The sequence below is a fragment of the Petaurus breviceps genome, unplaced genomic scaffold (genome assembly GCF_028583685.1).
Source record: "Petaurus breviceps papuanus isolate PSGF00001 unplaced genomic scaffold, PetGlider_PUasm1.0 229, whole genome shotgun sequence".
In the NCBI taxonomy this organism is placed as follows: Eukaryota; Metazoa; Chordata; class Mammalia; order Diprotodontia; family Petauridae; genus Petaurus; species Petaurus breviceps.
The window spans coordinates 4,266,110-4,281,734 of NW_027185903.1; the positions used below are offsets into that span (position 1 = coordinate 4,266,110).

Below are 15,625 nucleotides of genomic sequence, written 5' to 3' on the forward strand. Positions count from 1 at the left end.
CTTTATATTTGATGAAAATGAAGCACAAAAATTTGAGGAAATTTTGGTTAGGGGGACACAGCCAGTCCATACCAGGGTATATCTCTTACACTATTGGTCATGAAAAATATCAACAGCAGTGCTTGATATTCCCTTCATTGGCTGGGTGAGGTCTTCCTGGTCTAGAGTTGGTGATGTGACAAATTTGAAAAATGGCTAAGAATTTGGGGGTATGCACAGTACTGACAGTATTGACTTTGGAACCAAAGAACATTGGGTTAAATGCTGGCTCTTTTACTTTCCACTTGTGGGATTTTGTACAATCATTTAAAAATCTTTCAGGTCACCATTTTTTTAATCTTTAAAATGAAAGGTTGACATAGATGACCTGTGAGTTCCTTCTACTTGAAATCCTGTAATGGACGAATAAGCCAAAGTATCATAACCTCTACCAAATTGCATGCAAACAGATATATCCAAGATATTTTGAACATTTGATGATACTCCTGACCCATGAAGATTTTTTTAGAAGGAATTTTCTTCCAACTATATTCTTTTTCTAATGTTTCAAACCTTTTTAAATAGACTGTGGCAAAAGTATAGAACTCAGAAGACTGGCCTTGAACATTATTAGCTAGGGGAACATTTGGGAATCACATGCCTCCTATTGGGTATTGGCTGTTGTCCTTTGTTCTGAAAGAGGACCAAAATAACATCACTATGTTAGAGTCAAGTTACCCTGTGTCAACTGTGGCCGACCAAACCAATATGAACTCGGAATGTTCTACCACCGGCTGGACACAAATAATCCATGTGAACATCTGGGATGGATTCTCTAAATTTGTACATAGGGTATGATTTCCTACTAAATAACATTTTAATTTTCCCCCTTTAAAAAATAGAACAAAACCAGAATCTAAAACCACTAGTTTTTGTTTGTTTGTTTGGATTTTAGGGTTTGTATGTGGGGGGGAGGAGGGCTCTGTACTTTGAGAACGGCAAAGGCTATTCCAGATCCTTGAGAAGCATGGGAGAAAACTAGCCCTTTCTCTGGGGTATTAGTAAATACCTTCTCTAGCCTAGAGCCCTGAGGGATCAATTTATTGGCAGCCTAGGTGTTCCTTCAAACTTACACTAACAGCTTGTTTTCATTTCTTAGGAGGCTTATAAACTTCTGAAGAACTCACTGAAGTCCCAGCTGATGAGCTATGGTGACTATAGTGAGAAAGTGGCTGAGACTTTCTATATTCTGGGCAGCATCTGCCTAGCCAAAGGAGAAATAAAAAAGACCACTCAACTACTAAAGAAGGTGATTTCCAATTTTGTTTTGTTTCATCTCAACCCACCTTTGATTAAGAATCTGTAGAACAACCCTCTAATGTGGATGGTTTTTAAAGGTTATTTCTTGTCCTTTTGACCTTTAGCAGAAGTCCCACTTAAATCACCCCATACTGAAGAAAATCTTCTTGGAAGAATGAGAACCCTTAGTACTTGATAGTTGCAGGGTCCTATCAGAGAGACATTGAGTGACTTTTTTTTTCTCTTAGCTAGAGAGGGGATTTAGTGTCTCCTCAGCAGAACAAAAGGAGCTAAATTTCCTTTCCCCTTCTCCTAATCCTGCAAATCCAAGACTTTTCAGGAAAGAGTTAATGATGCTCATCGTTAGCAAATTCCACAGAGGAACTGAAATAGAAGGAAAATCAGGAGACTAAAGAGAGGGAGGTTAGGGGTGTCAAGTGGACTGAACCAGCCTCTAATCTGGATGGCTGTAGCCAAAAAGAGCAGGCTTAGAGACAGGAGAGTTGGGATTCAAACAGAAACTTCTTTTTTTTTTTTTCCCCCTTTTTGGAGGACGTAAGACAGAGCAATTGGAGTTAAGTGATTTGCCCGAGGTCATATGGCTAGTTAAGTGTTAAGTATCTGAGGCCTGATTTGAACTCAGGTCCTCCTGATTCCAGGACCAGTGCTCTACTCACTGTACCACCTAGCTGCCTCCCAGAAATTTAATTTCAAAGTGAGCAAAATGACATGCAAGCAAGAAGGGGATCTAGATACATATGCCGGTTGCCCCTAGTGGGAGTTTGGGGGGGCAGTGCAAGGCAGTGGGGCTAGACTGATTTATATACTTATGGCAAGACAAAGAGTTAAACAGTATAGTGTAGCAACAGTGGTGAGGTGTAACAGTGACAGTGAGGCAATGTTGTCTAGTGACAAAAAGGCCCTTCATAGCAGGACTTCATGTCTGAGCCTGCTGGTGCTTGTAGGAGCTCAGGGGCCATTGGTTCATCTAGAGGGCGAGCACAAAGGATTGTTGTTAGGCCAAGATCAGGGCACAGCTGGGAAAACAGGGTGCTCCTGGTAGTATCTTGACAGGGTCTACTTAGATCACTTAGAATCCCTTTTGTGCCAGAAATCTTTAGGGTTCAAAAAAAGGTCTAACCCTGCTACAAGGCAAATGATCTATCTTCACTGGAGATGTGGGTTAGTTAGGATCATAGATTTAGAAGCAGAAGAAAACTGAGGCTCAGAGGGAGTAAGTGATTTGCCCAAGATTGCATGGATAATAAATGGCATGGCCAGGATTCAAAACTAGGTGCTCTGGCTAATATCCACTGCTTTTTCCATTGTACAGTGTTTGGGACATTTTACATTAAAAAAATAACTTTAAAACACTATATTTTACCTTCTTGGTAAATCACATTCATTAGCAAGTGGCAGCTTCTTCAATCACCCTTACCTTCTTGGTATAGTAGCTTATTCTATTTTCTCTTATCTGGAACACACTGTTTCTCATGTGACCTTTCCTTGTCCTTTTGTGAAGCCTTCAGATTTCTGTCTATACTGGGAAAAATAAGCTAGTATGAAGATTTGTGGTCAAGATTTATTTAATTTGTGTATGTAGCACCACATGTAACAAACATTCAGGCTACCACAGACTGAATTAAACATCACACACATGCAGAAAATAGAGACCTAAAGATTTCGTTATTGCTTAAAACCAGAAGTCTTTCCTTTGTTAGCATTTCTGTCATTTGAGAGATTTCAAGCTGTCTCATATAATAACCACCTTTAATAGCACCTCCAATGAGTTATAGATTTAAAAGTCTAGGTTTAAAATTTGAATCGCTTTTCCTGATCTCAGTAAGTAGGGACTTTGGGATTTTTCTGCTTATATGATAGAAATAAACTAAGAATTTTTGAGCTTTAATGAGAACTCTAGGGATTTCTTTCTCCCTTTCAGGCAAGGCTATTGGTTTAAATTTGAGGTGGATACAGTCAAACCATCTAGGGGTCTTAACTGGGTATTTCACTAGTGCTAGGTTAGGTGAGAAGCAGGCCATTTTAGGCATAAGTCAGAACAAGGCAAGATCATTATCAGGACTGAGGCCAAAGACTTGGTTACATGGTCAAGGATTTTTGGTGGGGTCAGCAGACAGGGTAGGCTTGTAGTTTGGTCAATGGGCTGAAGTCAGGAACTGATGGAACAAATAAAGCAGGCCAGTGTCTTAAAATATTTTTTTAGGTGAGGCTTTTTGAATGCCCTGATAGGCACAAGAAATAACTATTGCCTTTTAACTTTGGACATTTTAGGTTCCTTCCATAATCCTATTACAAGATGGGCCTTCTCAATAAAGACTTCAATTTCATCCACCCAGGAACCATTATGTTCAAGTCAAATAGCTAGGCTATCCTTCTGACATATTTGGGGCTCAATTGGAGGGTATAAGTTCTCTTTGGTCTAGGTAAGAGCAGATTCCTCAGGGTTTTAGATTCTTTGGCATTAGGATCTCTTTTTTAGGACCACCACCACTGCATCCACCCCACCCCCCTCAAAGTTAAGGGGATTGAACTAGTTGTTTTCCAGGGATCCTTCCATGCATAATCATAATACATTTCTATAATGCTTTGAAGTTTACAAAGCAATTTGCCGAAAACAACAGCATTGTGATGTGTATAATATGAATAGTATTCTCACTAAATACAATACCTGTCTTCAACAGACTTGGAAATTCAGAAAGTGTGATTTGGTTTTTCTTTTTATTTATTTCTTTGTGGATTAAGGATAGTATATAAGCTCAAGGTGAAGTTCTTTATCTAATTTGGCATGGTGGATCATTGACCACTGGAATTTGGTATAAACCATTAGGGTTTCTGGGAGTTGGAGTTCATAGACTACAGACTTGATAACAATGGGGAAATATCTATGAAAGTGGTCACCTGGAAGACCAATGGAGTACAGATGCTACCTTCTAGGTGTTTCTTCAAGTTTATTCCCTTGGGTCTTCTCTAGGAATGTTTGAAGGTCAGCCTAGGACTCTGAAGTAGCTCATGACCTTGATGGTAGTAAAGGAGCATCAGGAAGAAGTAGAACATTAGGCATGAATGAGAGTATTGTTTTGTGAAGCCATGTATGGTGTTACTTTATGTGAATTCAGCTCCAGGAATGAAGGTTATTTTGAAATTTTATTTGTTTGTGGGCTTCCATAAATAAAGAATTACCAAGTGGGCAGCCTTTTGGTAGTGAGCTCTGGCTCATTCAGCTAAGCTGGTCCTGAGAAACAAACTCAGTCTATTGCTACAGTACTCAACACCTTTTTCAGTCAGTCAGTCATCATTTATTAAATGCCTACTATGTGCCAGCAGTATGCTAAGTGCTGGGGAGACAGTGCCTGCCCTAAAGGAGCTTAGAATTGAAGGGGGAACAGTACAGAAGTGGAAACTGGGGAGAGGGGAAGAGAAGAACTTGTTAGAATTTGCACTGCCAGGATCACATCCATACCCTAATGAGGCATCAGAACAGAACGGTGCAGAGGATATCTTCAGGTAGAAATAATTTTGCCTCTTCTTTAGTAAAGAAATTCACTAGTAATGAAATTCCTTTGATGAATGTTAAGGTCAGCACCATCTCTGCAAGTTATAATCTTAGAGATTTGCCTGGAACATTGAGAATTTAAGTGACCTTCCAGGGAGCACAGCTTAGTATGTGTCACAGGTAGGACTTGAACAACCCAGGTGCCTTCACTACACACCACTGCCTTATTTTTCTTTACCCATAATTATTCAATTGATTTATAATTCTCATTATACTGCTATAACTAGCATTTCTAGCACAATATCAAAACAGTAGTAGCAGCAGTGGGGATAATTGCTTCACTCCTGATCTAATCATGAAAGCTGCCAGTGTTTCTCCACTGAAAATAATGCTACCTCTTAGTTATAGATAGATCCTCTCGGTCATATTAAGTAAAGGTCCTTTTATTCCTATGAATTAATCCACATGCTGCATTTTGTTGAAGGGTTTTTCTGTCTGTTGACATAATCATGTGGTTATAGCAATGATATCATGTGGAATAGGTTATTTTTTTAACTTAAGATCTTTTAAATAGAAAGTTATTTTTAAAAATTTAATCTGTTTCTCATTTTGTTCATATTAGTTATGTTGCATTTTGGTTAAATATTCATTTAATTTAAATGTCCATCTTTGCCTTATAATTGTGTAAATAGTTTTTGATCATCTTATAGCACAATTCTTATAGCATGATAATATTCCATTACATTCACTTAACATAATTTGTTTAGTCATTCCTCATTTGATATGGGTACTCCCTCAATTCCCACTTCTTTGACAGCACAAAAAATGGTATAAATATTTTCCAAACATTTAGGTCTTTTTCCTCTTTCTCTCTTTGGGGTGTAGGCATAAGAGCGGTATTGCTAAGTCAAAGAGTATGTATAGTTTAGTGTTGTTGAATTTTTGTTTTTTGTTTTGTTTTTGGTGGGGGAGAATAGTTCCAAATTGCTTTCCAGAATGACTGGATCAATTCATAGCTCCATCAACAGTGCATTTGTGAACCTGTTTTATTATAGTAGCCTTTCCAGTAATTGCTCTTTTTGCCAATTGAATGGGCATGAAATAGAACCTCAGAGATACTTTCATTTGAATTTCTCTTATTCTTAATGATTTGGAGCATTTATCATATGGCTATTGATAGCTTGGATTTCTTCCATTGAGAGCTTCTTGTTCATATCATTTGATCTTTTATCTAATAGAGGAATAATTTACATTTCTCTTGTTGCTTACAATTTTATTGTATTGTCTCTAAAGAATGACCTTAATATTGCTACCTTTTTGTATTAGTTGTTATTTTTATCTTAGCACATGATCCATATTTTAAAAGGTACTTCACAGTGCTGAAATGAGTATTCTTAAGATTCCAGTTCCATAATTCCCAGACATTTCTTAGTTATTTTTCCAACTTATTGTTCAAATTTACTGTTTCTTTCTATTTAGATTTATTTTATTCTGAGATACATTGAATTTGCCTATAATTATTATGCTAGTTATCTACTTTTTGCAATTCATTTCATTCTTTTTAAGTACTTAGATATGATACAATTCAGTACCTATACATTTAATATCTCTTAAAGAACTCTAATTTCACTCCTTTAATTCTTTAATTAAGCTTTGGAATTTCTTGTGTTTATTTCATTCCCCTTTCTGAGGTTTTAGTTCTTGTAATTGTGGAATTATTTTCTTTTGGAGATTTATCCTAGCCTGTGATGGTATCTTTTCTTAGTATTAGGAATTTTTCTTATTACTAATTTCTGTAGTTTCTTTGTTATGTTTTATGTGGATTTTTCCTTAAAAGAATTTCTTTCCTCTCCCCCTTTTTTTGGGTCATTCTTTTTAGATTATTTGCTTATTCCTTACTATTTAGAGGTGATGAAAGTAAGTTAGATTTTGATAAGACCTCTTGCTCAAGCATCTTGCCAGAAGTCTCAGGCCAGCTTTAAAGATGCTTCAATGCACATTCCTGATAATCTTTTTATTTCATGACTGATTTTGAGGGTAACTTTATTACTGATGTAGTCAAAGATATATCCAAAATATATTATAGCCCTTTACTTAGAGAAAATTCTGTGAGATTGATATCAAAATCAAGTGATTCTTACACGACAAAGAGCTCTTTAGTTTTGCAAAAATATTCACCACAAGACTCCGTCAAGCAGCCTGTTCCCTTGGTGCATTCAGTTGAGTTAACCCACCAAAAATTAATGTATAAAAAACTTTTCAATATTGAGGACTCAAGTAATGATAATGTTTACCCATACAAAGACCCAGTGTTTCCATAGGGGGAAAGTATGTCAACATCTCCATTAATAATTTGCTAACCTATATTGTAATTTGCTGAGGGGGTTTTCTAGATATTGTATTGTAAGGCAAAATATCCATTAGCTAATACACTAAAGCAAACTTTGCTTTCCTATTTTACTTTAAACAAATTTTGGTTTATTTTGAATACATCCTCAAGCAAGAGATTTGTTGTTGTTCAGTCATTTTTCAATCATATCCAACTCTTCATAACTCCATTTGGGGTTTTCTTGGTAAAGATACTGGAGTAGCTTGCCATTTCCTTCTCCAGCTCATTTTACAGATGAGGAGACTAAGGCAAACACTTAGTTTGACTTGCACACACAACTAATATGTGTCTGAGGCCAGAATTGAACTCAGATTTGTTCAGATTTGAACTCAGGAAGAAGAATCTTCCTGACTCTAGGCCCGGCACCTCTACTTTGTCATCTAGTTGCCCAAGCAAGAGAGATTAGAGTGGCACATAAGATTTTTTACTGCTCTGGACTACTCATGTTAACTTTTTTTGAGAGTATTAGCCAGCCAGTAGGGTAGTCAACACTCAAATAGAATAAATAGTTGGGAGATCCAGGGGTCCACTTCTGGAACTATGGGATTCCTCTCTTAAGAAAAACAAGCTGCTTCCTATTTCCAATTAGCTGTGACAAAGACAGTAATGAATTTTATGCCTAAGTTATCCAAATCCTCGATTGAGGGCACTAACCCAAGATAGAGTTTCTGTGCCTCTTATTTACAGCTATGTTATACAGAGAGGCAGAAGAGGCTATAGCTTATGGGTATGATTTTAAGGGCTTTTTTTGCTCTGAAAAAAAAATCTTCTTTACCTACTTAGTGCCAGAAATTCTAATGGAGAGGTGTGCTTTCTTTAACCTATAGCTTGAACTGTGTTAAAAATTCCCTTGGCCTTGCTAGTATTTATTTATTTGCATTGATATTCATTAGGGAAATTGGTCTATAGTTTTCCTTCTCTGTCTTAGCTCTTCCTGGTTTAGGTATCAGCGCTATATTTATGTCATAAAAAGAATTTGGTAGAACTCCTTCTTTGCCTATTTTTCCAAATAGTTTATATAATATTGGAATGAATTGTTCTTTAAATGTTTGGTAGAATTAATTTGTGAACCAATCTGACCCTGAGGATTTTCACCTAGGTAGTTCATTAATGGCTTGTTCAACTTTTTTTTTTTAATGGGGTTATTTAGGCATTCTCTTTCCTTATCTACTAATCTTGGTCAGATAAATTTTTGGAAATATTCATCAGTTTTTCACAGATTATTAGATTTATTGGCATATAATTGGGCAAAATATTTCCTAATGATTGCTTTAATTTCTTCTTCCTTGGTGGTGATTTCATCCTTTTCATTTTTGATACTGGATATTTAGTTTTCTCTTCTTTTTTAAAAATCAAATTAACCAATAGTTTATCTATCTCATTGGGTTCTTTTCCCCATAAAACCAGTTCTTAGATTTATTTACTAGTCCAATAGTTTTCTTTCAGTTTTATTAATCTCACTTTTGGTTTTTAGTATTTCCAATTTGGTGCTCAATTGGGGATTTTTAATTTGTTCTTTTTCTAAGTTATTTTTAGTTGCATGTCCAAATCATTGATCTGTTTTTCTCTATTTTGTTGATGTAAAAATTTAGATAAGCAAATTTTCCCCTATGTACTGCTTTGGCCATATCAAGTTTCAGTATGTAGGCTCGTTGTTGTCATTCTCTTTAATGAAACTATTGATCATTTCTAAGATTTGTTCTTTGATCCATTTATTCTTTAGGATTAGATTTAGTTTCAAATTAATTTTTAATCAACTTTTCCATTACCCCTTGTTAAATGTAATTTTTATTTCATTATGAACATAAAAGGATACATTTAATATTTCTGCCTTTCTGCATTTGATTTTGGGGGTTTTGTGCCCTAATATATTGTCAGTTTTTGTGTAGGTGCCATGTGCTGCTAAGAAAAAGATATATTCTTTTCTATTCCCATTCACTTTTCTCCAAAGGTCTGTCATATCTAACTTTTCTAATATTCTATCCACCTCCTTAGTTTCATTCTTATTTATTTTTAGGTTTATCAAAGTTTTTATTTATCAGATTCTGAGAGGGGAAGGTTGAGGTCCTCTTAAAATTCCCCTGGGAATTTTAAGTAACATAAGTAATATTAAAGAGAAATAGAACTTGGGAGGCAATGAGTTGTCAGAAATGACACAGAGGAGAGTGCCAGAGATAGTAAGCTCTTTACAATTCTGCAGAGGATTGATAATGCTCTCCCTTGCCATCCTTCTTTGCCTTGGGCAGTAGTCAGCTCACTCTTGGTATTGCTTTTGAAGAGAGAGTCAGGTTAAAAATAGTGGGGTAAATGAGGAGGAACAGAAAAAAATATATATTTTTTAAAATATTTAAAATATTTAAAAATATATATATATATTTTGGGGGCTCCTACTTTCAAGGTAGCAGTAATAATTCCTTAAAAAGAAATGCACCTAAGAGTCAGCACTTTACAATTTTGCAAATGATAATACAGATTTCATGTGTGACCCTTGTATTTTGTAATCTATATAGAAGTTATTCCTGCTATAATTTGTTCTTGAATGATACTATCATTTAATCCCATGTTATTTTGGCTTTCTACAGTCTTTGCCTCAGTGGTACATAGATGTGAATGGTGATTTCAGAACTCCCCATGAATATTGCTATTTCTTTCTAAAGGAGAATCAGCAAAATATAGAGCAAGTTTCTGAGTTTTCAAGAACATAATATCTCAGTTCTTCTGAACTTCTGCTTAGTTAAGTTTGCATGTGAGGTAGTAGCTATCTGACAATTTTTCCCATTTTTTAAAAAAATTTAATCTACCCACAGTGTTTGGAAATTCAAATCCTCATTTATGGAACAGACCACAAAAAAACCAGAGAGACACAAAAACTGCTGACTTTGCTACAGAGGTGAGTCTAGTTCCCTGGCAATATCCAGACCATCTGCTTCCCATCTTAATATAGTTAATCCCCCAGAATTAATAAGTCACTTATTAGTCATTGCTATCAGCATTGCTAGTACAATAAAACCCCTCTAAACTATTACAGGTTTGGTCAAACCATGCCACCTGTATGTGTATGGATATTGCATCTAAATCTAGAATATGAAGAAAAAATGCTGTATTTGCCATTTGGTGCTTATAAAGTTCTTGTGGTACTGTGTAGTAGTCCTTGTAAAAATAAGTTCTTAGCTGACATGAGACAGCATGGTATAGAGGAAAGAGCATTGTCTTTGGAGTCTGAGAGAACTGGATCTGAATCCCAGCTCTGCCACTTGGTCAAGTGTGTGACCTTGGGCAGGTCATTTCACCAGGACTCAATTTCTTTATCTGTAAAATGAGGGGGGTTGAACTAGATAGTCTTTACCATCCCATCCAGTTCTCAATTTATCATCCTCAAACCTGAGCACTGCAGTATGGACAAGCACAGAATAACCAAGTGCATTTTTTTTTCAATTCCAAGATTTATGACAAGAACATTTCTCTGGTTTACATAGCTAAGGAAGACAAATAAGAGGAAAACATTTCTTGAAATGCAAACTAGAGTTTCAGCTGCCTGGCCTACATCTTTAGTCATGTAATTTATTCTTTGTTTTTTGTTTGTTTTATCAACCCAGGCTGAAGATGACGTCTTTGAGGAATACAACTAGTACTTTTCATGGTATAAGCCCAGTTCCTAGCAGGTAAATTTTTCATAGAATGGAAACCACGATGGTGTACCCCCTCCCTTTTTAAAAACAAAAAAATATTAACAGTAAGGGAATCAGGGATTGGCATATAGGTCTGGAAATGACATTAGAATGTTTCTAGTCTTTCCTTCTCCCCTCCCACGCCTATCCTTCAAGTAGGATCAAGCAGAGTAAGTAGAACTAGAATGTCTCCTATTTTAAAATCATATAATTAACTTATATCTCAGTGTTAAGGGCAAACAGTTAACCAGGTTTCTGATCTGGTCCCAATCTTTAGGTTTGTGGTACTTAGAAGGCCCTACTTCTGCGTTTGTACTTTATATCTTTGTCACCAGATTGAGAATCTGAATTTCTGGGACCATGGGACAATTTATTTATTTAAAGCAATTGGGTTTAAGTACCTTGCTCAAGGTTACATGGCCAGGTGTTTCTGGGTGGGTGCTAAGTGTCTGAGCCCATATTCGATCCCAGGTCATCCCAACACTGGGGCTGGTGCTCTTACTCTCTGTGCTACCTGGCTACCCCAAAGCATGGGACACTTTAAAGCAATATTGATGATGATGATAATGATATCTCAATTGGAAGAACACTCTGAGAGCAATTAATAACTAACATAACATTGTAATAAATAGAACACACAGAGCAATTAATAACTAACATAACATTGTAATAAATAACAAAATATTGATCTTAATTTATGTTTTTGGGGAATTGTAATGTAGACAATTAACAGATTTAGAAAGTGTCCAAACAAAAACCTGTGATAATAATGAAACACTAACAAACCTTGTAATCCCAAGACTCCATAGAGAGAGGAACACTACCTGATCAAAAAGGAGGAATAGAATTGGTAGATATTCTCAGACCATTAATAAACAGCTTAAGAACATAGAAATGATTCTGGAACAAAGGAGGCATTCCTATACAGAGCAATAGTAAAGGCTGACAATAAATACGAATTACCAGGTTTATTGATTATAATAGAACCTGGTTTACTTCTGAATGGAGCCAATGAAATGGCTAAGATCCCAAAGTAAGATGAAGAGGCCTTCCATGGTCAACCTTCACATGCACATGGCTATTGGCAAAGAAGCAGCTGAACAAATAGCAGAGTCATGTGGATCTATTTACAGAAATGGAGAGGATTAGGATAGTGATTCCAGACTGTGCCACTGCCACTGGAAATTATACAATGGTTGCCCATAAGGCCTCTGGATTTATTGAACAGCTCAGATTATGTAATAAAATAGGAGAAGCTATTTAACTTATCACTGCAGGTTGCAAAAAATCAATATCTACCAAATACTTAGCAAGATATGATTGCATGCCTAGAATTATACATCAGAATTCTGCTCACTCTCTTTGCTATAACAAATTCCTGTACTACAAATTATTGTTTTCTTTTTGTTGGTGTTCAGTCATTTCAATCATGTTCAACTCTTCATGACCCCATTGGGGATTTTCTTTTTTTTTTTTTTTTTAAAGCAATCGGGGTTAAGTAACTTGCTCAAGGTTACATGGCCAGTTATTTCTGGGTGTGGTGCTGAGTGTCTGAGCCCGGGATTTGATCCAGGTCATTCCAACACTGGAGCCGGTGCTCTTACTCGCTGAGCCACCTGGCCACCCCTAAGCAATTGGGGTTAAGTAACTTGCTCAAGGTTACACGGCCAGGTGTTTCTGGGTGGGTGCTAAGTGTCTGAACCCGGGATTCGATCCCAGGTCATTCCAACACTGGAGCCGGTGCTCTTACTCACTGTGCTACCTGGCCGCCCCTGGGGATTTTCTTGGCAGAGATACTAGAGTGGTTTGCCATTTCCTTTTTCAGCTCATTTGACACTGAGGCAAACAAGATTAAGTGATTTGCCCAGCCCAGGGTCTCACAGCTAGTAAATGTGTAAGGCCAGATTTGAACTCAGGAAGATTAGTCTTCCTACTTCTAGGCCCAGGCTCTATGCACTATGGTGCTCACCCATCCTTGAGAATTCAACAAATGAACGAATTATACAGGGCTCATAGCACTATCAGCGACAACACCGGTGTCCGTAATTGCTTGGGCATAGCATTACTTCGTAAAAATTTAAGAACAACATGTTAAAAGATGTTTCCATCCTGAATACTCATGATCTCCAAGCTTTGAGAAGTGAAAAGTTTTCAAAATATGTAAAGCAGAAGAAGAAATCAAAACCATTTAGGAACAGAATAAAGCACCATCATCCCTTGTTGTTGTGTCTGCTGCTGGGGTTGCCCTGGAAATGCTGCCATTGAACCTATGGAAGATGAGCTGACATCCCAATACTCTCATTCAGTAATAAAAAACAGTCATTTTATTCACTTGCACAACAGTTCACATAATATTAAATATAAAAGAGTAATATCAGAACAGTGACCTGTCTCAGACCATTTCTAGCCAAACTCCACAGAAAAGATGAGAAGAAATGAGCTAATAATAAACTGCAATTATGATAAAGACAAATCAGTAAGACTGATGAAATCATGGATCCAGTGAATAAAAAAAAAATCAAGTAAGCACATTTGGGTCAGCAAAGTTTTGGCAGTGGGATTGCCCAGCCTTTTATGTAGAACCCTATTTTTGGGGGGTTCTGAGGAGTAGCACCTTGTGTCTGATTTTGTGATACCATCCTTTGCTCATCCTTTTCTAGAAGTTTGTTCTTACAAGGCTTGGACAAAGTTGTTTTTATAGAAAGCTGAATTCAGTTTGTCTTGTTCTGCTTTGGACCCTTGAAACAAAAAGGTACTGCTGTTTTGTAGTTGCCTGGGCCATAGATCTCACTATTTCTCCTCTTTAACTTGTTTTTGCCCAACGTGGATTTCCCATACTACCTCTTGTTGTGATTATCATTGTTTTTCAGTTGTTTTAGTTGTGTCTGACTCTTCATGAACCCATTTGGGGATTTCTTGGCAAAGATACTGGAGTGACTTGCCATTTCCTTCTCCATCTCGTTTTACAGGTGAGGAGACAGAGGTAAATGGTTAAGTGACTTGCCCAAGGTCACACAACCACTAAATGTTTGTGATTGGATTTAAATTAAGATTTTCCTAACTATAGGCCTGGTACTCTACCCACTGTTCCAACTAGATGTATTCTACATGGCTAGATTGTCGTCCTGGAAAGGCCAAAGCTTTACTTTAGTCATTGGTGGCAAGATCTTTCTTCCCCTAGAGCTGATGGTGGATGGAAGAAAGGAAGATTTGAATGTCATCTCTTCTCTCTTCCCTTTTCTGTCTTCTAATGAGAAAGAGCCAATGATGTTAGTCTAATATGTAAAGAGAAACTTCCAGAGAAGCTAGGGCTAGGGACATGGTGGAGACTGCCAGCTTCTCACATTTGGCTTCTTCCCAGAGTCTCCTCCTTCCTTCAGAAGCCTGAACTGGAGTTGGCATGGTTCATTCTCTCTGTCTCTGTCTCTCCCTCTCTCCCCTTCCCCTCCTTCACCGTCCCCCCTCCCACATTGAGGAGAGTCCCACAGCAATGATGGCCTTCGGGACTTAGGTTATATTAGAAAGAGGAGTTTAAAAGTCGATTCAGCTTGTCCTAAAGGAGGAACAAGCTGTAGTAAATCATTTTGCTCAGTAGCTCAAGGTTGCTTTTCATTTCATTATTTTTCCTTCATCTCTGTGATGTGGAAAAGAATCACAAGAAGAAATAGAAGACATTTTTATTTAATACTAACTCTCATCTACAGGAATTGTTCTCTGTCCTGGAGGGTATGATCTCCTAAAGTGGACAGAAACCCCTCAGTGACAGGGAAGGATACATAATGAGAATAAAGGCCTCTTACAGAAAGACATTTATAATCTCTTTATTGCAATGAAAGAAAAAAGTCTCAATAAAAGTTTTTAGGGTTTGGGTTTTACTTTTATCTTCTGCCTCTTGCTACTTAAGAACTGCTGAGCAGAACCTAAAGAAAACTTGCCAATACACAAATGTCAAAAATAAACAAAAGAATTTGTTTTTTCAGCTTCAGCATCTCACTGAAATAATGAATGCCAGATCCCTGGGAACCTGGCTCATTTTTCTGACATGTTTTTGTGCTTTCTTATTTCTCCTGCTTCCTCAAGGATGTGATTTTAATCAATGCTTCATATTTATATCCCACCCATTCCCTCTCCTGAAACAATCCTCACTCCAGGCTATTGCCAAAAGAGAGAATTTCAGACTCAGGATAGGTTGTGATGGCCAGGACTGGGAAATGCTGATTCTGTGTATAAGTAATATTAGGGGAAATTACTCAATCCCCAAACAAAGAATTTACTACTTTATCCATATTTTAGATTTGAACAGGAATTTGCTTTGTGGAGAATCCAAAGGTACCAAGAACACGAAGCTAAATCATTCATTTTCTATTCATTTGTTCCTGTAAGATAACAATCATCTCCTGGGGTCCTTTAAAGGCGGTGGGGATTTCTTTTGATGTAGCATGTATATTTGGATAGAAATTAGGTGAAGCATTTCAAAAAGGATCATTTGGAGTTTAAAAGGACCTTGGAGATCATATGGTCCAGCAGTCTTATTGTGTTGGGCTGTCTGACTCTTTGTGACCCCCTTTGGGGTAGTCTCAGAAGGAAAGTACGAAGATTAAAAAGGAATGGAAAAGGCTTCCTGCAGAGGGTAGGACTTTAACTGAGACTTGAGAGAAACCAGAGAAGCTAGGAGGCAAAGCATTCAAGGCACAGGAGACAGCCAATGACATCACTTGGGGAGATGAGTGAAGGATGGAGAGAAATAGAGAGAAACTTGAGGGAGGGGAATTAACA

General features: G+C 37.1%; 2 protein-coding genes across 2 annotated transcripts in view; both read left to right on the forward strand.

The window, feature by feature from the left end:
• Positions 1-15,625, forward strand: part of TTC23L (tetratricopeptide repeat domain 23 like) — a 52,025-nt gene that overhangs the window by 28,432 nt on the left and 7,968 nt on the right. Inside the window, exons 9-11 of the mRNA XM_069096120.1 lie at positions 1,139-1,288; positions 9,989-10,071; positions 10,778-10,843. Of these exons, the coding sequence (XP_068952221.1) occupies positions 1,139-1,288; positions 9,989-10,071; positions 10,778-10,843 (299 nt within the window). The remainder of the gene's footprint in view (positions 1-1,138; positions 1,289-9,988; positions 10,072-10,777; positions 10,844-15,625) is intronic.
• BRIX1 (biogenesis of ribosomes BRX1) overlaps positions 1-15,625 on the forward strand; it is a 55,945-nt gene that overhangs the window by 2,044 nt on the left and 38,276 nt on the right. The gene's annotated exons all lie outside the window — the stretch shown is intronic.